Source organism: Typopeltis vanoorti, chromosome 14 (genome assembly GCF_054136105.1).
Source record: "Typopeltis vanoorti isolate ZY-2024b chromosome 14, IOZ_Tvanoo_1.0, whole genome shotgun sequence".
Taxonomy (NCBI): Eukaryota; Metazoa; Arthropoda; class Arachnida; order Uropygi; family Thelyphonidae; genus Typopeltis; species Typopeltis vanoorti.
Genome location: NC_143562.1, coordinates 73803843 through 73827567, shown reverse-complemented (window position 1 = coordinate 73827567; position 23725 = coordinate 73803843). Strand labels below are relative to the sequence as shown.

At 33.9% G+C, this 23725-nt stretch overlaps 1 protein-coding gene across 1 annotated transcript in view; it reads left to right on the top strand.

Moving 5' to 3' along the window:
- Positions 1-23725, top strand: part of LOC150099664 (U2 small nuclear ribonucleoprotein A'-like) — a 146915-nt gene that overhangs the window by 12320 nt on the left and 110870 nt on the right. The window contains exon 2 of the mRNA XM_090403676.1: positions 22383-22423. Coding sequence (XP_090259802.1) covers positions 22383-22423 — 41 coding nt within the window. The remainder of the gene's footprint in view (positions 1-22382; positions 22424-23725) is intronic.

Below are 23725 nucleotides of genomic sequence, written 5' to 3'. Positions count from 1 at the left end.
TAGCTCATTTCTGTTTTTGTCTCACTATCCCCAGTCCTCCACATCCCCTCCCCCCCATCAATTCCATCTATCATCACTGATATTACACCCATCCCCAGACCTAAATGTCATCCCCACATTCTTCACTATCCTTTTTTGCTCACTCATACACATACTCATGAAACCATCATCTACACTTTTGACATAATGTGCCCCTGTCCATCCTGACCTCCCTCTCCACTCTGTTCCCTCTCTCTCTCATACACATTCTCTTCACTCATGCCCTCACCACTCCATTTACAAACTTGCCTACCTCACTCTCCTGTGCTTTCGCAACACTGCTTGCTTACTCAGGTCATATATTCGCTTCAGCCATTCTCTCGTGCAGCAACAGTTTCTCCAACTGACTCACACCATATCCATTTAAATGGTAGCTATCTCTTTTATACAGCTCTATCTGCCTCTTAAACTCATCCCACATATTCGCAGAACAAACTCCTTTCTCCTCACACAACTCTGCTAGCATACCATTCATAATCTTCATTCGCCTTCTCAACTCATCATTATCATACCTAGGCAACATGCTTGACTACCTTTCTGACCACGCTGTTATCTTTCACTGTCCTTAACAGCCTCTTGACATCCCTTCTTACATTCCTCTTGTTACTAGTCAAATCATTCATTCCATACTATTACCAACTCTTTTTCTCACTTACTCCTCTTATCCATGCTTCAACTGCCCTGCTCATTCTCCCTCCCCCCTGTGAAAACAGACTTTGTAAGCCTTTTCACTCACCACACCTCTTATCATCGAATATCTGTACATTGGCACTCTCTAATCATTTGATATTTCTTTAAAATCTTTCATCCCATTTTTCTTCGGTATAGCAGCAACCAACTGTATATTTTGGCTTATTGGCCCTGATCTTGCACCAGAGTGCCTCAAAACGCTTCAATTCATTAGCACCCCTTCTAATGAATTGAAGCACCCCTTCCCCCATCCTATCTTCTCTGAAAATATTAAACCCTTCACATTCCATTCCTGTAACTACATCATCTGATGTTAGCCAAGTCTCATTAATGGCTATAACTTTTGGTGAAGTTGCACTAACAAATACCAAAAACTCCTCCCTCTTGATCCTGATACTTCTGGCATTAGTATATAGAAACGACAGCATCCCTTTAGGTCCCAACCACCTTACTTCTTGAATTGACTACCTAATTCAATATTTTTGCTTGAGAGACTAGATTCTGCACGTGTTCATTTTCACACTCACTTGCTTCATGGGTGCTTTCATGCTCATTCACCTACATCCACCCTAATTGCCTAAGTTTTCCTGAAACACTTCAGCATGTTTCATGGTCAAAGCTGTCTCTCTAGACACCTAATACCAAAACCATTTACTCTGTCAGCATTATACAAATCCTTCTTTAAATCAAACTCAGATCATAGGTTCACAAATCCTGTATGATTCCTTCTGCACAACCTGCATATTTATTCATTTGCTATCAATGCCCTCCTCAATTTGCCTCTTTCACAGCATAGCAGAAGTCTTACAATCTTTGCCTTCTCGTTCTTCATTTTTGCTTCAACCACTCCTACAACAGGCTTGCAACCTTTCATATATGTGCATGTGTATACACATAATTGTCAAAATTCTGTTACAGCTGCAGCAGAATTTTGGCTTTGTGTGCTTGAACTTGCCTTCAGCCTTTTGCAGCAGGTTTAGAAATGGGAGTTAGGAGTGATTACTAATCTGATGATTGCAGTAATGACTTGGTCGGTTAGTTTAAATCTTGCTAAAGCAGCTGAGGCTATGAGGACATTGTTTGCCATGTGGGATGAAAAAAAAATCCAAAATTTTGGGATTACAAATCTTACCACCAGACATTGTTTAAAACACCTCTATAAATGTTTGTCTCAAATGATACTAGGAACTAATACAAGATATTTTCAACCGAAGGGCATTTCTATAACCATCTATTATAGGGATGTCCTGTAATGACTACTTCATAATCAACTTTGCCTTCTTAATGATAGCTAGTTCCTAGTTGATATATTCTTATGCAGATCTCTTTAAGTAATGTATTTTTCAGTGATAAGGTAGTATTTTGCTGTTTCACACTTAAAAGCAAAGTGTTAACATGATGTAACATCCATAACGACTCATTTGTATTGTGAAAGTTGATTTTGTGAAATACATGTCATAAATAAAACCTTTAGAAATAGCATCATGGCTATTAGTTTTATGGCTTTAGGTTTCAAATCTGACATTTCTTTACTGAGAGGTACTAATTCTTAATTATCATCTGCATGTGCATTCACAATACAAGTGAATCTAGTATTGAAGAATTATATGTTTACTAAGAGATAACTGTATGTCATTCATTCTGTATAAGTTGCACGTAGACACAGAAAATATGAGAGATATATTGATTACAAATATTTTGGTTTATGTATTGTGGATCATTTTCAATCTGATACAGTTGAAAATAAATAAATAAACAACAATAAAGGTAAATGGAGAATGTGTAGCTCAGAAGTGGCATTCACACTCTACAGTGCTTGACTGCACGAAGAAAGACTTGGTGGTGCAAATCTAGTCACCGACTAGAGGAAATTTTTCTAAGCCTTTTTTCGACCGGTTCCTGAGTTAGTTGATCTCTGGCACTGGCAAGTGGGTTTTTTCTCCTGTAAACTCAGGAAAATTGGCCATTGAACCCACACTATTTTCAGACATGAAAAATATTGTTAGGGACCACGAGATGGCAGCACTTGCTAACCACCTTCTTCACTGCATACTGATTAATTAGTGATAGCCTTGGGCCAGCTATCTCTGATTGGCTACCAGTGGAGATTGAACTGCCCACTCAGTCTCCAAAAGTTAGATAGGGCTAAAACGGTTGCCTACATATAGGAACAAAAAAGCATTAGCATATTTTTATATATATACAGGACCGGCGCATATTATTTTTCTTGTGTGTACGATTAATGTTCGGCGCCTTTCCAAAAACATTTTTTTTTCAAGTTATATAAATTTTCAAAATAATATAAAATAGTAATATAAAGTTAAGAGATTTATTCAAATATTCTTTACATTAATTTTGCTAAAAGGGACTCGTCTGGCTTTCATTTTAGGGAAATCTGGTCGCAGTACATCACTGTTGATAGACTGAGCAATATTATTTTCTATTGAAATTAGTGCCAAACCATTTAGTTTTTCTTGACTCATGCTTGATCGCAAGTAGTTCTTTATTAATTGTAATTTAGAAAATGTTCTCTCTCCCTTAGCAACTGAAATGGGCAAAGTCAATAGTGTTCTCAATGCAATCAGTGAATTTGCAAAGAGTTCTTCAAGGTTGTTATAAATCCACTTCAAAACCATTTCTGGTGTACTATTTTCTTCAATTTTTCTAGATAATAATTTCAGTTCTTTTGCTTCAATGTCCTTGTTTTTTTTGTCACTTAATACTTTGTCTAATGAACTACATTTTTCTTCTAATTGTTGGTCTTTCATGTTATCACATTCTGTAATGTTGTACAAAAATTCAAAGGGTTCCAAAATGCTACTAAATTAATCAAAACGCTCCTTCATTGAAGGAGCAACCTTCGATGTTCTCAACAGCTTAATTGCTGTTGTGAACAAAATGTCAAAAAATTTGGTTTTGAATTTCCTTTTTGTATCACAGGCTCTGGGGTATCTGGTTCCTCATCAAAGAATTTCTTTCTCTTTTGGATCCGATTATCTAACTCAGGACTAAAATCATCTGTTAAATCCACATCTATTGCTATGCATTTTGGTTGGGAAATATAATTCTCGAAGGAGTCTTCAGGGTTATGGGAAATGAGGAGCTCAGTTGTCCTTTTCAACGCAGTTGCTGCTGATTTAATATTCATGCTTTGTGATTGTAACAACTTGCTTGTACAATTGATTTCTGTAAGTACGTCGTGCCAGATCATTAATCCACAAATAAATTCAAAACTATCTAATTTTGATGCGATTGATTCCGCATCAAAATGTTATATGTGTAAGTGAATCTTTTTCCAATTGAACGACTTTTTTAATGCAGAATAAATACCCTTCAATCCAGTCTTCAAAGCACTAACGGCAATAACATGGCTTTCCCATCTAGTATCGCTTAACGATTTCACTATCAATTTACAACACATGTGCCAAATATGCCAACGCTTTGTCGATCCCGAGAAAAACTTGTAAATTATTTGAATGGTTGAAAAAAAATTAACAATTTCAATAGCTTCATTTACCATCATCAGTGACTAAATTTAAGGAATGGCAGACACATGGAATGAAAAAGGCTATTGGATTGATATTTGTAATTTGAGACTGCACACTGTTTCTTTTACCTCGCATGTTGGCTTCATTGTCGTAGCCTTGACCACAAAGATTCATAATAGATAAATCACTTTGTTTCAAAGAATTTAAAATTTCTTCGGTCATCTTTACTCCAGTTGTTTCTACAATGTTAATAAATTCCAAAAAACTTTCTTTAATTTCCACATTGGCATTGTGACCCTCAGTTGCTTTTTCGATGTGGACGTAATGCACAACAATGGACATCTGTTCTTTATGACTTCGATCAGGTGTACAATTCACAATAATTGAGAAATACATTGCATTTTCGACCATGTCCAAAATCTTATCCTTTGTAGCTTTGGCGATTAATAAAATAATTTCCTTCTGGATATCTTCTTTTCCCAAGTAATGAGTCTTGTGTGGATTTTCTATTGCCCGTTTTACATGTTTTTCTAAGAATGGATTGAATTTTGAGAACAACTCGACCAACTTTAAAAATTTACCATTATTTTCAGTGAATAATTTATCTGAAGACCCTTTAAATGCCATATTTTCTGAGGTCATCGTTAAAATAATTGAAATTATTCTCTTTAGTACTTCATCCCAATGTTTTACTTCACTCAAATAGAATTTGTTCGTCAAAGAATCAATGGTTTGACCACCACAAAGTCTTTTTTTAACTCGGTCCACTTTCCATAAGGATCAAAATGCTGAGTGCTTCGTTCATGTCTCTTCAAAATCAACGTCATGTGTTCCCAATCATTTGTGCCGGCCTTTGCTAAGGTAAATTCATCACTACTAAATATTTTGCAACAAAAACAGAATGCTTGATCTAATTTGGTTGAATATACAAGCCATGTTCTATCTACTAATTCACCATTTGCTGTTTTTCGTTGGAAATATATTTTGCTAAATGATTGCCCAACACGGTCTTTCGGATAATGTTTAATGTTAGCTCGTGCTGGTCCTTTCAGTACTATCTTTTCATATTGAAAATTTTGTAAGTTTTCTGGCCAATTCGCTATGTTTTCAAGATCAGAATAGTTAGTCATCTCCACAGCACTCGTTTCTACATCACTATTTGAACATTCTCTTTCAAACACTACGTCGATTGAGTTCCCATCATCCTGTTTAGTTTCACTTGTACCAGTATTTGATTCAATCTTAATGCAAGTTTCATCAATTTCAGCTCCAGGCCTCACAATGGTTACCATTCCACCATCATTCATGCTTAAGCTCACTTGTGTCCATTGTGTGAACAGAATTATTCTTGTCTTGCCCATCTCGCAGAAAACTATGCAGCGTTCTTTCATTCCTTAATTGCTCTATCAGCCTCTTTCCTCGATTTTGTTTATTCTGCCAACCAGACAATTTTCTCTTTCGATCCATATTTCGAGCGAAGTGGATTTCCTGGGTTTTTAGGAAAATTTAAAAACGAGTACAAAAATTAGAGAATTATAAAATTATAAAAAATGCAAAAAATATTTTTATTAAAATAAGGATGATAAGTCCCTTGAAATATTGCTTTGGCAAAGTTCTGGGAGGTTCTCACAAATATTTATCCTATATTTTCTATTAATTCATAATTTTTTAAATTCTTCTAATGAAAACACCAACCCTAAACGTTGGTGTTTAACCTTGAACTGATATTTGAAAATTTCAAAAAACCCAGGAATTCCACTTCATCCCATATTTCTACAAATCTTTTTTAACCTAGTTACATAGGTACATTTCTTCTAAAGCAAGTGAAATATCCTACGTTTATGTCTTTTATACTAAACAATATTTCTTTTATACCAACAATTGTTCATTATAACTTGTTGGAAATGTTACAGAATACTAGCCTACTTAATTCTCTTAGGAAGATTCAACGAAAATAGATAAGAGAATTTTACAAAAATGTTTTGCATTGGACTCGAGAGTTTGCCGATTATTTTGTGTCGCTGACGCCGCCCTAACAGCCTGCTAATATAACAGGCTCGAATATCAAGAACAGTGAGTTATCAGTAGTAAGCCGACTTTTAGAGCCAGACCACATGCATCCGATCCGATTAAAATTAGGATATGGCCCTTACATGGAACTCAACAATTAATCATAAGGTGATTTATGATACATAAAAAAATAAAGAACTATTTTAGGTATATTTTTGTAAATTTTAATAAAAAATTACAGTGATATAATCGGGTCCAGGATACAATTTCAGAATTTATTTGTTCGTTTCTGGGAAGATCTGAAGGGGCCCGAACGGAAGACTATGTACATTCATATTATATGTACCATTTGTTGTTCGTTTAAACTCTCATCTCATATTTTTTGACATCTTTTAGGCACCTTTTCTTCTGTGGCACCTGTGTATATTGCACACTTCGCACACTCCACCAGCCGGGCCTGTGTGTGTGTGTGTGTGTGTGTGTGTGTGTGTGTGTGTGTGTGTGTGTGTGTATATATATATATCCTTATATGCAGTCAAGAGATAGCCAGGTAAAACATTGATATTATTAGGATCAGTTGAAGTGTGAAAGAAGCATGCATGTGAAAAAAAAAAAATCTGGATCGTGTGAAAATACATAATGTAATAAATGTAACTCTTTATTATTAATGTATTTCTTTATTATTAACGTATTTTCACTTGATCCGGATACAGTTCATAAACTAAACATATACTGTGGAAGACTATGTAGAATTTATAGCTTATCCCCAAGTTGTATGAACAAGGATATCCTGTTCATCCGATTGTTGACTCCATAAGTAATCCTACATACAAAATTTTAGTTTTTTTCAAATTACCTTTCCCTTAACTGGACATTCATTCCTTTTTTTAGATTAAAAATACAAACAACTTTATCAAAAATTAAAGATTTGAGACTTCACTCCACAGATTTACTAGTAAGCTTTGACCTTCACTTTTTTACAAACGTTACTCTGTCTAACATCCTAGAATTTTATAATTTATATTTCCATTTGATATCATATACCTTCAAGTTTGAAGGTATATATTGTCCAATTTTGATATTTTAGCTAGAATGAAAAGCTTTATTAACAATGTGAAAGTATTGCAATGGGCTCTATATCATTTCCCTTGCTGATTTCTATTTAGAACATCTAGAAGAAAAAATTTTAATAATTAATCCAAAACATTCAATGTAGCATTGCTATATGGATGATGTCTTTGCTGTTCAGAATAATTCACATTAACAACTAGATCTCTTCTAACAAAAAATCAGTAGCCTTCATCCCAGAATAAATTTCACTATGGAACTTGAATGAAATGGAATTATATCTTTCCTTGATGTTCTTATAAAAAGAGAATTGGATGATTCCTTATCAGCATGTTTTTTTTTTTTTTTTTTCGACCTTCATTTTTGGGTTGTTATATCCATCAAACTTTGGCTCACCATCCCTCACAAAAATATGGCATTATTTAAATGCTTTCTTTCTAGAGCTCATATAATCTGTTCTTCATCTGATCTACTTCAAAAAAAAATTTCTACAATTAAAGAAACTGCCATTCTCAATGGTTGCCCTACTCAAAACAGATTTTAAACCATTTTTCTTCACCTTCTATTAGAAGAGAAGACTTGCACACAGTCATCATTCAGCACATTAAAGGCATTTCAGAGCACATATACTGCCCCTTAAAGAGGTTTAATATTTCCACAACTTTCAAGCTATAAATTTAATTTGCTCATTGATACCATTTCCAAATGATAAAATTCCATCTTTACTACTACTTGGAGTCTGTTCATTCCAGTGGCAGCCGGTGAAAATTTTAAGTGGGGGTGCTGCATATACAACCTCCCCCCCCCAATCAGTAACGAATTTATTAATAAATAAATTTACATATTAAAAATATTTCATCCTCACCACAAATAAACACCAATAATAAAAGTTTCGTATCAATAGCAATGACAAGTGCAAATGAATATCAGCATTAGATCGCAGTGCATTTGTTTTGTGTAACGATAATCGAAAAAATATAATTCGTTTCATATTTTCAACAGTGACACTCGTCATAATTCAGCCTTGCATCTATAATAAATAAATAATTATATGTTATTTTAATAAAATAAAATAAGATATACAAAAAAATAGTTCACCACGAACACGCGCCAATAATAAACGTTTCATATCTCACAGAAATAACGAGCACAGGCATAAGATACACTGCCCAAGCAGCAATGTATCTAATGACGTAATGTGCAACGACAGCAAACGAATATCGGCGTTAGATTGCAGTGCATTTGTTTCGTGTAACGATAATTAAAAAAATATTATTCTTTTCATATTTTCAACAGTGACACTCATCATAATTCAGACTTGTATCTATAATAAATAAATAATTATATGTTATTTTAACAATAATAAAATAAGATTTACAAAAAAATAGTTCACCAGGCACACGCACCAATAATAAACGTTTCATATCTCACAGAAATAAGGCGCGTAAGCTTACTAAAAATATACTGCCGTTTGAGCAGTTACAGTTGGGAATGACAAGAGCAAATGAATATCGGCGTTAGATCGCAGTGCATTTGTTTTGTAATCTAAAGTGTTAATCGAACAATTCCAATCAATAACTATTCATTCAATATCAAAACATAAGCTGTAACCTTTAACATGTTGTATACTGCATTTATATAATGTTGTAAGAATTGTTATTATTTAAAACACAAAATTTAATTTTTTCATTTTTTCTTTCGGGGTGCTGCAGTGTTGCAGTGCTTATGTACGGGCTGCCACTGGTTCACTCCCATGCAAGTTATTCTACTTTAGACAAACAGGCTGATCTGTTTCTATACACGAATGCTTATAAGGAGAGATTCCATTCACTATTTACCTTCAGTGTTAATTTTTTTTTTTTTCAACTATATTGCACTGATGATGATGATCCACAATATGTGAATCAATCGGTAATATCTATAATGTATCTTAATAAAATATTTTTCAACAGTGTATAACTTATACAGAATCGAAAAATTATATTTTGGAAGTATACATAAATTGAGCACCTCAATTCTCAAAAGATGCACTATTCAGTAAATTTGAAGATTTTATAGATTACCTTTGCCATGTATTACCATGTGGTCAATCATTGACCTTTTCTGTAAATTATTCTATAGTTTTCTTATGGTTAAAAAAATAGTTTGCTAACTACATGTACCAAATCTGCAAAGTTTTCATATTAAGATAGCTGGTCTTTAGGTGGAAATTAAATATTTTAGTGTCATATGTTCAAACTTCCATAGTATTGAAATAAAATTCAGGTATATATCTGCTTTTTCTGAGAATGATTAAATACTTTGTGGAATGACTAATACTGACTTGCATTTATTGCAGAAAAGTGATAAGTACACATACCTAAAGGTCATACAAAATTGAATAGGCAGAGAATTCACAAAATTTTGAATTAATATTTTATAATTTTTTTTCTGGATTTGAATGTTTTGACTGCTGCATGAATGCATTAAGCAAGAAATAATATAAAGTTTATGAAAAAAAAAGTATCCGTGTAGACAAGATTAAATATAGTTTTGAGAATGATGTTAGCAAATGCAGAGGAAGAATTAGGAAGGGTTGTTGAAAGAAATATTTATGCAGTCCTAAATACCGGGTATTTCATTTAGAAGTGATGTTAAATTAAACTTTAGACCTGTATCTACTTTTTTTGAGTGAGCTATTGACTGAATACTCTGCAAAACAATACAGTATTAAAATGGATTAATTCCTTTTTGAATGTACATCAGGTAATTGCAGTATAGAACATGAATCCTTGTTTCACCTTGAAGAGTATTTGTTATAATAAAGAATAAGCATTTATATTGTATATAGATAAAAGCTAAATAATAGTTATTAAATAATATAAACAGATTTCACTGTAAACTGGTTGTATTACTCTGCTTTTGTATATTTTGTCTAAATAAACACCACTTAATGAGGTAAAGGCTAAGGCTGCTTAATATTAAGCCATGGTTGATAGATAGCTCTGGGTTTATTGTCATGTTTTTTTGGGGAGGAGGCAGGGGAAATGATCATCATAGTCTTCTGTTTTTGGTAAAAGATACCAACTGCCAACCTTTAATATAAGCCTAGGACTTGTTTAAAAAACAATTTCCACATTCTTTATTAGTTTTGATTTCACACTGTTTTGTAATCATAGATTTAGTTTAGTAACCATGATTTTTTTTTTTTTTTTGTTTACATAGAACAAAAAAAATATTAGCTTTCAAAGCAGAGTTTTTAGAGGTTGAATGAATCATATTACATTCAAACCTATTATATAAAAATAATTCATGTTAATTGAATAATCATAGTATAGAGTAACATGTGGGCAGTTTCTCAAAACTAATTTAAAATGCAGGAGTACCATGAAATTATCATAATGTTACTTTATATAATGCAAAATGTTCAATTTCACAAATTTGGAGAAAAAAAAAAAACACTAAGGGTAATATGTTTGTGGTAATTCGCACATCTTCTGTTTCAGCATATCTCATGCATAGGGGAAAAATGAAAAGAAATTGGATCCTTCAGGCTGTGGCACAAGAAAAGGTACTTTACTTTTTTCCCCCCCCCCCATCTTGTCTTAAATAAACTTCTCTTCTATCTTCCTAAGCTAATAAGTTGCAAATACGCATCAGTGAAATTAATGATAAATACATTCATATGATACTTTTCTTAGAGTAATTGTTAAGGTTTTACCTAGATTTTGCAACATCATCTTCTACTTGTTTCTAGTGATTTCATATTGGCACATGATAAGCAGCTTACTGATTAATGAGTTTATCAAAGTGCTGTCAATTTTTTTTTTTTTAATAATAAATACATTATAGCACTCTCACCCACACACAAAAAATAAACCCTCTGGTTATAGTTGACTCCTTTTAGCAAATATGGGTCATTTTTATTTGCAGATGAGAATATGATTAATATAATGAATATTATTCACCTTTTTGTTAGATTGTTAGGACATTGCTTTTCTTTTATTTGCTTCACTGTCAGATCTTGTGCCCTTTAATAATACAACACTTTGTCTGCTATTAATGTTGCATGTTCTAATGTTCTTATTTGTCTTTTTCTGTTAAAAACTATTCTGGTTTTTAGATATAATAGGAGGAACATTAAAGATCAATTACAATTGTAGCCTCACTAGTAAAAGCATAGTCATTTTCGTTGCAAAAACTCAATACCTGAAAATGTCCATTCTATTCGTATAGACCACTGATTTTTAGTGATTTGCTATTGACATATTCTTTACATAACCTATGCTGTGAGGATGTACATCTTGTGCATGCTCTGTTCTTGAATCACATTCTGAACATTTAAGCTTGGTATATGCTGGTTGGTTTCAACTTTTTTTTTCTCTCTCTTCTCTAAAAGATTGCCTATTCTACTCTTTTTGGTATTCTCATAATCATTGGAAGAAACTGAAAACTAACATTCTTCCATCTTTTGAAGAGTAGCATATCAAGTTAAGAAAAATAACTGATGTGTGACTGTTGTAAACTTAGTGTTTTTATACTATATACTACTACTAGGTGAATGATTAAACAGCAGGTGAGCAGTAGTTAGTATCAAGTGTTATGAGCGTATTTGAATTGCATTTAAATATCCTCTAATTGTTAGTTCAGTTAACTAGCAATCTCACAAGTAGAACATGGGTAACTGGTATGCACATATCAAGATCATCTCATCATCATTTGTATTATTATAGAAAGTTGCACCATTATTTTCTAGTATTGGTTTCAAAATTATAATGGATTTTGTAACATTATTTTAATACCTTGGGTTGCGTTGACTATTAAAATGTTATTTTATATGTTAAAATGTTAAAATCATTGGAAAAATAAGTTTTTTAATTTTTTCTGATGGACATTTTTTTTTCTTCCAGAATTCAGAAGGAAGAAATAAGATTCAAGTTCAGTGTCATGGCATAACTTAAATTATATCATTTAATTTAAAACAGTATCTAGTGTGACATAAAATCCTCATATAAAAATTATACTTTAAAAAACATGGATTCCATTGAAAAAAATTTTGAAAAATGTACTTGTTTTATATTGTGGGAAAAAAAAATGTAGCATTGTGATATATCAAACTTTGTATTTTAATGTTTTGAGAAACTGGACCTAGTTTGGATATATAAAATGTTAAGTCAATGTATTTCAAACTAAAGATATCTAGGAGACATAGGTTGCTAGTTTTGCTGAAAAATAGTGTCTTATGTGTTATTCATTCTAATTTATGGCAATGCTGAAATAGTATCATGGCTGGCTATTAACCACCCAAATTCCCAGAGAGGAAACAGTGTTAAAAACACTTTAGGGAACTGTTAAAAATAATGTCCAAGATGCATGAGGGCAAAACTTTCTAGGATGGTGGACTAGTTTTATTTTGTTGGGTGAGTTTTGTCTCCCACCTTTGAAAGATTTTTGTAAACCTCTAGTTACATTCGTACTATGGGGTGGACTACGATTTTTTTTTCTATTTTTTTATGTTATTGTGTGTATTTTTTTATTTTTTTATAGTCTTCGAAACCTTGCTTTAGAGACCAGACATGGACTATTTCATGCCACTTCAGGCCTGCAATGAGTGAGAAGTGGTCTTGCACTAAGCAGTAAAATTCATCTCCCACTTAAAGGCAATCTCAAACATCCATGCCGACAGTGGTATTTGATCTGCAGCCTGCTGTTTGGAGAGTGGATATTAATATAGAAACTAAATCGATTTAGATTTTTATTTGGGTAACTTTGAAAGGCATTTTTTATTGCATAGGAATGAGTAACAGGGCTCATTGGCCTTTTATGTCCATATAAGTTGGTTTTATAGAAACCTAATTACTGCTAATTTAAGTGGAGTATAGTAGATATGTGAGAAACTAATTTGGCTAGATGAGGGATGTGTTAACATCCAAAATGCATGATATCATCTTTTAAATTTTTGTTGCCAGGTGCGGTATACTGGATGGAGTGTCTGATTCTGAGCTCTCAGCTAAGTGTTATCATTTTAATACTGATTTAGATTTTGATAATTAGCTAATGTATATTCTTGTGTATGACTGTGTGGTCGAGTGTGTTTATTTTTGATATGTTCATACTGTGTATGATACTGTTATTAATGGTGGCAATGTGAATGAGAACAATGGTGACCAATACATTGTGCAGGAGGTTTGGCATGGGGATTTTCTGAATTGTTTGTGTGTGTGTGTGTGTGTGTGTGTGTGTGTGTGTGTGTGCGTGCATGTGTGTGTGCATGCACGTGCTATGTATTCTTTAACAAGAGAAAATGGATTGTGGTATGAAAGTGGAAGTGGAGGGAGTGTGTTGTAGATGTTTGCAAGGACTTGTTGGAAGCAACAGAATGAAGTAGACGGAAGTTAGTACTGAAAGCTGCGAAACCAAAAGTATTGGATTGAATGGATTTAAATGATGATGAGAAATTCCGGAGAATGAAGAAGACTTGAATAAAGAAATAGCTCGCTTGAGTGTAGTCCTACACAGAATAAAGTGTGAGATTGAAAGGCTGCAGAAACATCGAGTGATTATTTGAATTAAGGATAGAAAAAAGCAAGAGGTCCAAAGCCAAAAAGAAAATTGTAAGAATAAATGAGAGATAGAACAAAAACAGATAATTTTTACGACAATTCTATGATAAAGGGGGGGGGGGATACTTCACGAATGTGCTGCAAAATCTTGTTTCCCTGTGCAAAAATTGATATTAGTAATGCTATTAGAATGCAGAAAGGGAATGTTTTGGCTGTTACCAATGGCCTGAGAGGTGGTGTATGAGAGAGGATGGGAAAGAGTTCTTGGAAGAAGCGAAAAACAAAAGTGAGAGAAAGTTTGTCTGCTGCCATGACGTGATAGAGGTGAACTGAGAATGATGGTGATGATATCTATGAATTAATATACATGTTGTGCCGAAAGAATGATGTAATTTTTGTGGACCTATGGCCTGAGTTGGATGGATGTAAATATTTGTACAATGGTGATGGGCTGCACTTAAATGAATTTGGAGTTAGATGTCTAGCGAGACCTTTGTTCTCTCTAGAAAACTAAGGAAATTAGGGCAGGTGCAGATGAGCCTGTGGGAAACCACCCATGAAGCAAATGAGTGTGAGAATAACTAACAAGTGCAAAATTTAGTCTCAAGCAAAAATATTGAATAGGATAGTCAGTTCAGGAAGTAAAGGTGATTGGAGGCCTACATGGATGCTGTAGTTTCTATATACTGATGCCAGACATATCAGGAACAAGAGGGAGGAGTTTTAGGCATTGGTTAGGGCAACCTCACCAAACATTATAGGCATTAGAATATGATGGATTTAGTAATTTCAGGGAGGATAGAGTAGACAGGTCAGGATAGGGATACTGCTTATGATAGTAAATGAATTGCAGCTAACAAGAGTAGGAGTCAGTCATGCAGGTGACAGTTTCTTTTGAGTCAATCTAGTGTGAGATTGAGGCCAATAGAACAAAATATAAAATTGGTTATTACTATAGACGGGGACGCCAGGGATGATGTGAAGACATGCATCAGTAGATGTGCAATGAGTTCAAGTCAAGTATTTGAAGACATAGATTTGGAAGGAGGAAAGATCATATGGCAGGAAAGAAATGGAATTTATACACTTACTGAGAGATAATTACTTGAAGCAGAATGTGACAAAAGGGGACTTGGGATATGAGAGTGTTGGATCTTGTTATAGTATCAGAAGACCTGTCCATAACTAAGGTGGCTACATTGCCTCCAATTGGGGAATGTGATCTTGTGGTCTGGACTTAGGAGGTAGCAAAATGTGGAAATTCTAGTTAAGAAGGGATATATGTGGACCTACAAGGTAGCTGATTATGATACACTTAGGAGGCAGCTTGAAGCAGTGCTCTGGCATAAAGATCTGCAGGAGAAGGATATTCACAGTGCATGGGGGGATTGTCAAGGGGTATCTGGAGAAAGCAGTATAACACCATATGCTAAATTCAGGAGGATGAATTGGATAGGAGTTAGATGAATGAGTATTATCATTAAGCATGAGCTGGAAAAAAGGAAAATGTTTTTTCTATAGAGGGTAGATATAAGGAGAAAGGTGACCAACTAACTCAGTATACAGTACAAGGATCAGGCAAGAAAGGTAACCAGCATGATAAGTAAGGCAAATTCAGATTATGAGAAAAAATTAGCTGAAAGGTGAAAGGAAATCCCCAAGAGTTTTTTCATTATGTGGCATATAGAAGGAAGAATGACTATGGAAGGATAACTTTAATGAGTGCAGATGGTAGAGAGGTAACAGAAAAGGCAGATGAAATTGTTGAGATACTGAGAGATCATTTTGCATCCAAGTGAAGATATTTTTACGACAGAGGTGACAGGAACTGATGTGAGAACAGATTGAAGCATTGGAGGTACATAGTATATTGCAGAATCTGAATGCAAATACAGCTGTGGGAGTGGATGGGATATCAGCTCACATTTTACAAGAATGTGGAGTTAACTGGCAATGCCTTTGACTAGGCTGTTTGTCTCAGCTCTGGCAAAGTCACAAGAGTGGAAGGAGAGCCAAAATAATTCCTTTGCATAAAGGAGGATCTAAAGCTGATAGCGAATTATAGACCCAATTAGTATCCCAGGAGTGGAGGTAAAAGTACTGGAACAGTTGGTCAAAAAGAGAATTCAGGAATGGGTGGATAAGAATATGATATTCTATAAAGGGCAGCATGGCTTTATAAAGGGTCAATCATGCCTTAGTAATCTACTAACTTTTTATAGTAGTGACAAACGAGTTGGATAAAGGGAATGGCTACATGGTGATACTGCTGGATTTTGCAAAGGCATTTGACAGGATATCTGAAATGGAACTCTGTTATGCAAACTGCAACAAATCAGGATGGATAGTAAACTAGCTAGTGATACGGATAAAAGGACAGCTGATGGAAAGATACCAAAAAGTAATATATGGAGGAGCAGAATCCTGGAGAAGGCATGTGACTAGTGGTGTGCCACAGGCACTCTGTACTTGAACCACTACTGTTTAATTTGTACATAAATGATATAGAAAATATGAAGGAGATATTCAGTTGCTTGCTGATGATGCAAAGTTGGGTAGAGTAATAGTTAATCATAGTGATATAGAGAAGTTTGCAGGATGATTTAAGTAGGCAAAACATAATGGATGTCAGTTTAATGTGAAAAAGTGTAAAGTTTATGCATTTTGGGAATCAAAGATTAAAAGCTGTATATCACATTGAGAGAACTATACTCTAAGAAATTGATAAAGCCATGGATTTGAGGGTAGCAATAAATAGAGAGCTAAGGTAACTTAATTTAAACGACAATGCCAAAAGACAGGAATGATAACTCTTTTATCTCTGCTTGCTAGTGTTTTCTTCAATAACAAATAATCATGTGAGTTACCATGGCTATGATGGAGGAAGTGGTGGAGAGGATTCAGAGGTGAGTGACTTAGATGGTGAGTGGGCTATGGAATGCTTCCTTTGAAGATAGATTGAGCGTTTGTGGATTGCAAAAATTGATTCATTGGCAAAAAGAGGGAGATATGATAGAAACATTTAAGTTACATAAAGGCTTTTATTGGATTGATGCAGGGGAAATGTTTCAGCACTTGGCTAGAGTGGGCAGAACAACAGGTCATACCTGGAAGTTGGGTGAGGATGTGGTTAGCAAGGCATGAGGACTAGATTTTTCGTTTGGAGAGTAGTGAATGAATGAATGGTAAACGTTGTCTTAGTATTTGAGTGCTTTGTCTGTTAATGATTTCAAGGAGAGGTTTGATAGATATTGTGTTGATAGTTTGGGTCTCCTATGATGAGTCTTAAGACTTCGTGGAGGTGGCTGAGCAATAATAATGATAATAATAAGAAATTACCCAACTTTCTTCAAAATTAATCTAAATTAAAGGCTATATATATATATATATTACGATGATGCATGTATGCTACAGATTTATTTCATGGAGATAAACATGAGGAATTTCTCCCAAAAATCAATAAATGGAAATTGATAATACCAATAAAAAATGCATGTTAATGGTAATGTGAGACTTTAATTAAAATAGGCAAGTACTTTGAGGACATGGAAGTAATGGGGAAATTTGGGATTGATGAGAGACATGAAAGAGGTGAGAGTCCTTGAATTTTGTTGAATAACAGGATTGGCAACTACTAACACTTTCATACACTAACAGATAACACTCAGACCTCACCTAATGACAAAACTGAAAACTATTGATTATATATCCTAGTTAACAAAAAATGAAAAACATTCTAAATTGTAAAAACTTTAAAGAAAATGTATATGGATTCTGATAATGAAATCCTCAGTAGAAATAAGCTTAATTCAAAACAGCCATCAATGGGAAAAGATTTAAGGCTTTCCACCTCAAAATTAACCTGCCTACTGGCCACATGTTTCCATGTTCACTAAAATGTGGGTATAAAACATACAATAATTGGAGAAACCTTGGTAAGAAGCACTAGCTATCAGTCATCTTCTTTAAGAGATGTGGTAATCCTTCACTCAGGAGAACCCTTAACCAGATTAACTGGTGTGTGTTGCTGTATCTCAGCCAGCACTACTAAGTAGCACAGAATACGTAGCTCCTTACAGTGTATGCAGTGTAGTATAATTTTAAAAATAGAAATATCAGCTAAATATATATGTTTAGTTGTATAAAGAAATTTCAAAAAAAAAAAAAATCTGTATGACGAGAAATGTAGGATAAAACAAGAGGCAATCTTATTGAAGTTAAAAATTTGTAAATATGGATGGACCATTTTAAACACATTTTTGTGAAAGTTAACATTGAAAATTATGAGAAAAAGTTTGGTAAAAATGAGAAATATGTGATCAGACCAATGAAAACAGATTAAGATAAACAGGTAGGTGAAGTACCATTAGTTCCAGAGGTGTGGAAGAGAAATGGCAAAGCATTATACAGGAGAATTTGCTCTTCTCTTAAATGTTATAAATTTATAAAAAAGAGCAAATGGGATTTAGGAGAAGGAGATCTATTGTACAATAGATCACCCTCACCTAAATCTCATTTGCTTTTTTTACCCTTTTACAATTATATGAATTGATATGGGGGGAATAAAACAGATCTTTATTGCTTTTTTTTATAGACTGAGTAAGCATTTAAGTCAAAGCTGAAATAGAAATTTTAAAACAAAAAGGGGGAAAGTACTCTGTCATACTCCAGCATTATAAAAATATCATGTCAACAATATAATTTGAGCATTTAACTTCTGAAAATCACTGACACAAATATGGTCTCCACTTTCATTGCATTTGCTAAATCTGTGTCTGGAGGAACAGTTAAGAATCCATCCTGAAAACATGAGAATATTTGTAAACAGACAAATTACATCATATAAAATAAACAGATGAGATGGTATTATTTGCAGACTGAGAAAACTTTTAAGTATATGATTGAAAACCTATATAAAAACAGCATGGACTATGCAATGCATATAAATTTTAGTAAAACCAAAACATTGGTAATAAGTTGAAACAGAGAAAAAATTGAAGTGGGATGGAATAAATTAACAAGTTAAAAATAATTAGCCACTTAAGTTACATGAAGAAACTATTAACCACAAAAAACAAACTTGCAAATGTTTGGAAAAATACACATCTCTTCAAAGAACTATAAGGTGCAAAGACTTGAGTTATCAAACAAAGGAAGAACAAAGGTGGATATGCTGTGAAAACAAGTGTTTGAGGAAAATAAAACATGGACCACAATGAAAACCAGTCAGATGATCAGAGAAGAATTACACTGTCCTGTTCTTATAATAGCAAAAATCAAAGAACAACAGCTGCAATGGTATAGACATGTATACTTGCTACAAGGTTTCCTCAAATTCTCTGAAACAGAAGAGTAGAAGGGAAATATATCACTGGGAAGGCCAAGAAGGAAGTAGAAGGCACTAAGAGCATAAGTGGACTGAATTTTTTCAGAAATTTAACTTGGCTATTGATAGACTGTACTTGGAAAACTATTGTTCATGGTAGCTGCAACCGAAGAGGATGAATTAATGCTCTTAGAGTTTAATCCTGTCTGCATAGTCTGCTGTCTATGTTCATATTATATTGAACTTGTAGGTTGCATATATTCTTTGGCTGATTTTGCTAGGCTTTCAGGATGAAAAACCAGAATTTCTGGGGACAGAAAATCCTGTTCACTGTTTGAGACTGAGTAGCTTGTCTTTAGTTGAAAAGTCCCTATAAAGGTTCTTTGCATTCCAATTTGGATTCAGAACATTACTTTCCAACTAGAGGGTATTGTTATTATCAACAGAGTGGAAGTTCCTGTAGTTATTATAAAAATAATGTTTCAAAATGTCTTGATTCATTTAAAATTATCAGTTAGCTGAAAGTATTTTGTTACTGTCAATCAGTCACATTGACATATACACAAACCAGAGAAATACACATAGCATGTGCAACAAATTTTATGAGATGGTTTGCTGCTCCATCAAAGTATATTTATTTCTGCATTACTCTCTTCATAAGTTTAAATTATGCCATCATAAATTCACTTATTCATGTTTAGAATTTATAGGATTGTGCTATTCACTCTACCCAGCAACTTATAGGACACACATATCACAAATGATGATTATTAATTATTCGTTTACCATTGATGAAAGTGTTTCTACTCACACTTATTCTTTCCTATTCTCACGTCTTATAAATGATGGTTCACATATTTTCATCTAAAGCAGAAGTGTTGAAGGATCTCTAATCGGTGGGTGAACTATATTAACATGGAGATTTCTAAATAACAAACTCATTTTTTTAATTCAACATCCGACCAACATTGAATGTATGAAAGAGATATCATGAGCGTGGGTGTCATTGTTACAGACTATAACATTTTGTCTCAGCCTAGTCTTATTCGTATGCTGCCCAGAGATCATTTAATATCAGACCTTGTTTTGTTTTTATTACACTGGGTTAGACATCGTATCATCTCACTAGCCTCTTTAAATTTGTGTATATACTTATGTATTAAATTCTATGGATGGTATTTTTGTGATTTGCTGATTGGCTTGATGGTTCTATTTGGTGGTATGAAAGGTTAATTCAGATTTATACACGTGTTTTTTTTCTTCACATCTCTGACATGTTCTTTTTGATGGATTTCTCCAGAACATCTTGTCTGCTAAATATAACAAACACCACAGTTGCAATAAATTTTATGAACTTCTGGTCTCTTCGTAGGTTTTGGTTGTTTAGGTGATCTTAACATTGTGGAGATTTTTTTGTAGATGTCTAAAACAATGTTTAAGTTATATTCTTGTAGAACTTTTGCTGTTTTGTTCTCTAGGTCTAGGATAAAGAAACCGCATATTTGTAGTTGTCTTGTAGCCTGGTGGTTTATTCAATACGTTATTAATAATTTTCATGTAGCTATTTTTTTTGAAGAATGTCTTTAATATAAGTTCTTTCCTTGTTTCTTTTATTTTATCATCACTTGATAAAGTAATGGCTTTCTCTTTTAATGTTTTTTTGATGATATCCCATTTTTGTGCCAGGTGGTGGTGGGATAACAAGCTAACAACTACCAATGCACAGTTTCTTAATTATGAATACTACAAGCCATGGAAATGTAAACTCCATATTAACGATCTGTCCTTATTTCATAGCCAAATAAACACGAAAGTTTTGAAAAAGACTTAAAGGGGTTGCCTTTAACTTGGTAAGTGTTGCCCTATCCATATGTTTGTCTTTTATTAGTGCTTTTGGATTAATTTTCTCTGGTTACTTTTATGAAACTTTTAACGATTCTGTATTTATTCGGCTATGAAATAAGGATGGATCTTTAATGCCTAATGTTTCTGTTCATTTACGTTTCCAAAATGAAGCCTTTTGGCTATTTTTTTTGATAATAGGATGTACATGACAAACAGCCAAAGTCTTTGCATTACTTTATAGCTAAAATGATTGTGCATTGTATATCAGGCTGTATTCATTTGTTTAAAAGTAGGATTTCCAAGGCTAATGAGTAAACTTATTCCACAGTACAATTTCTTAGAAAATTTCTTTTGGCACCAGCTCTATCTTATTCATGAAAGTTTTTCAGAAGCTAGAAATATTTATGAAGAAACTAGATGTAGACTTTTCCCCAAAATACTACAAAAATTCTTTTTTGCAGTGTTTTTGATTAAAAAATCCATAATTAATTTTTGACAGTATTATTCTATCAAAATGGAATGTTACTGATCCAACCACATTTTATAGCCAGATGTAAAACAAACTTAAAAAGTTTAAAAAATTTGCCAGATAACTTACGTAAACTTAACCTTCCTCATTGGAGTTGCCTTTGCTTTCACTGTTTAAAAGGCAAACTCTGACGAGGAACTCATGTATTCATCTTTTATTAGTGCATCGTTAGCTTTCACTGGCTTGACAGCAGTTTTGTATTACCATAAAGAAACTTTAAGATAGCAAGAATCTTCTCTCAGATATATAGACCATAGCACTCCTATGTCAAAATTCATCATAAGTGAACTCTTGGCAGGTGAATAATCAAATATTGAGCCAAGATACTTCAATTTGGCATAAGTAAGACAATGGAAGGGAGGATATTATGAATCCATTCATATATTATAGCCAAAAGAACTTCAAAGTTTCGAAAATTTACCAGTGTAGTTTTGAGAAAGTTATGTTCTCATGGACTCTCTGAAGTTTCAAAGAAAAGATCAGTTCTTGGCGTTGGAATTGCCTTGGCTTGCACTACTTATAAAAACTTTCCAAGTTTATATATACATATGTATTCAGTTGTGAAATAACTATGATTCTTTTTATTCAGTTTGAGCATTGTCCAAACAAATTATAGAGACATTTGATGTCTCTATAATAGTTTGAAATACTGGAGGCAGTTGGCTATCATTTAATTGCTTTTCCTCTGCTTCTTCAGTATTTCTGTGTTCTTCAGCAGTGAGGTAGGCTTTAAGATAAAACTATAATTTATTACTAGAAAATTTTTATATAAATACTGTATGATCCAAATGATATTATTTGGATGAAAGTTAAATTTTAAATTAAACTATTTTCTTTCTGTTTAGGTTATAAAATTCCTGTCATTGAGAATCTTGGTGCAACTTTGGTAAGTAGCATTGGATTGATAGTATTGTTATTTTTTCAGTAAACTGATATAATTTAAACTTTAATCCTGCAGAGGTCGCTGCCTAAAAATTGCAGTGTATCTGAGAGATACATTTATTACTAGTATGTGCTAAAATGCAATAAAACTTTAAAAAAAAACACTGCAAATATAATACATCATAGTTTATTTATTTTCAGTTACAATCTAGAATTATTGAACAAAGAAACAAAGAAAAAAACAACCCCTAAACCAGTACTATACAGACATCGGAGTTCACGGTATCTCTCAGATACGATTGACGATCAAATATCACTTTCACATCTGACTCTATCATTCTCATCAGACTCGAGTAACAAAATCGCTAAATCTCTTCAACATCTTCTTCTTCTTCTACAGCTTCTCCCACTTAAGTGGGGTCACTGTTTGTTATGAGTCTCCTCCACACCTTCCTGTCTTGGGCTGTCACCACATCCAAGTTCTTCATTTTCAAGTCCTCTTCTACCAGCTCCCTCCATCTCTTTGGCCACCCACGCTTCCGCCTTCCTTGCACATCCATCTGCATGACCCTTCTTCCCACATATTCGTCCTCCCTCCTCATCACATGACAAACCATCTCAACCTTGCCTCCTGTATTTTCGCTCCTAAGTTCGTAACTTTCACTGTTCCCCTGACATAGTCATTTCTCAGATGATCCTTTCTGGTCACACCGCACATCCACCTAAGCATTCTCATCTCTGCTACTTCCATCCTGCTGATGTTATTTTTCCTCAGGGCCACAGTTTCTATAGCATATGTCATAGCTGGCCTCACTACTGTCCTATAAATTTTGCCTTTCAGATTGATCGGCAACCTCTTATCGCATAACACTCCAGCCATCTCCCTCCAGTTCCTCCAACCCGCTTGTATCCTGCATCCCACTTCCTTCTCAGTTACTCCATCTTCTTCCACTGTTGAACCTAAGTATCTAAAGTCTCTCACCTTCCTGATGACATTTCCTTCCAGCTCCAGATCTGTCTCCTGGCCACTGCCCACTGCGCAACACATATACTCTGTCTTACTTCTGCTCAGTCTCATACCTCTCTCTTCCAGTACTTTTCTCCATCTTTCCAGTTTAGTTTCCACTTCTTCTCTTGAATCTACACACAACAAGATGTCATCTGCATACAACATTGTCCAAGGTGCATCTTCTCTCATCTCCTCTGTTACCACCTCCATTACAATATTAAACAGAAACGGACTTAATGCTGACCCTTGATGCAAGCCAACTGTTACTTGAAAACTTTGTCTGTCCCAAACAGGTCC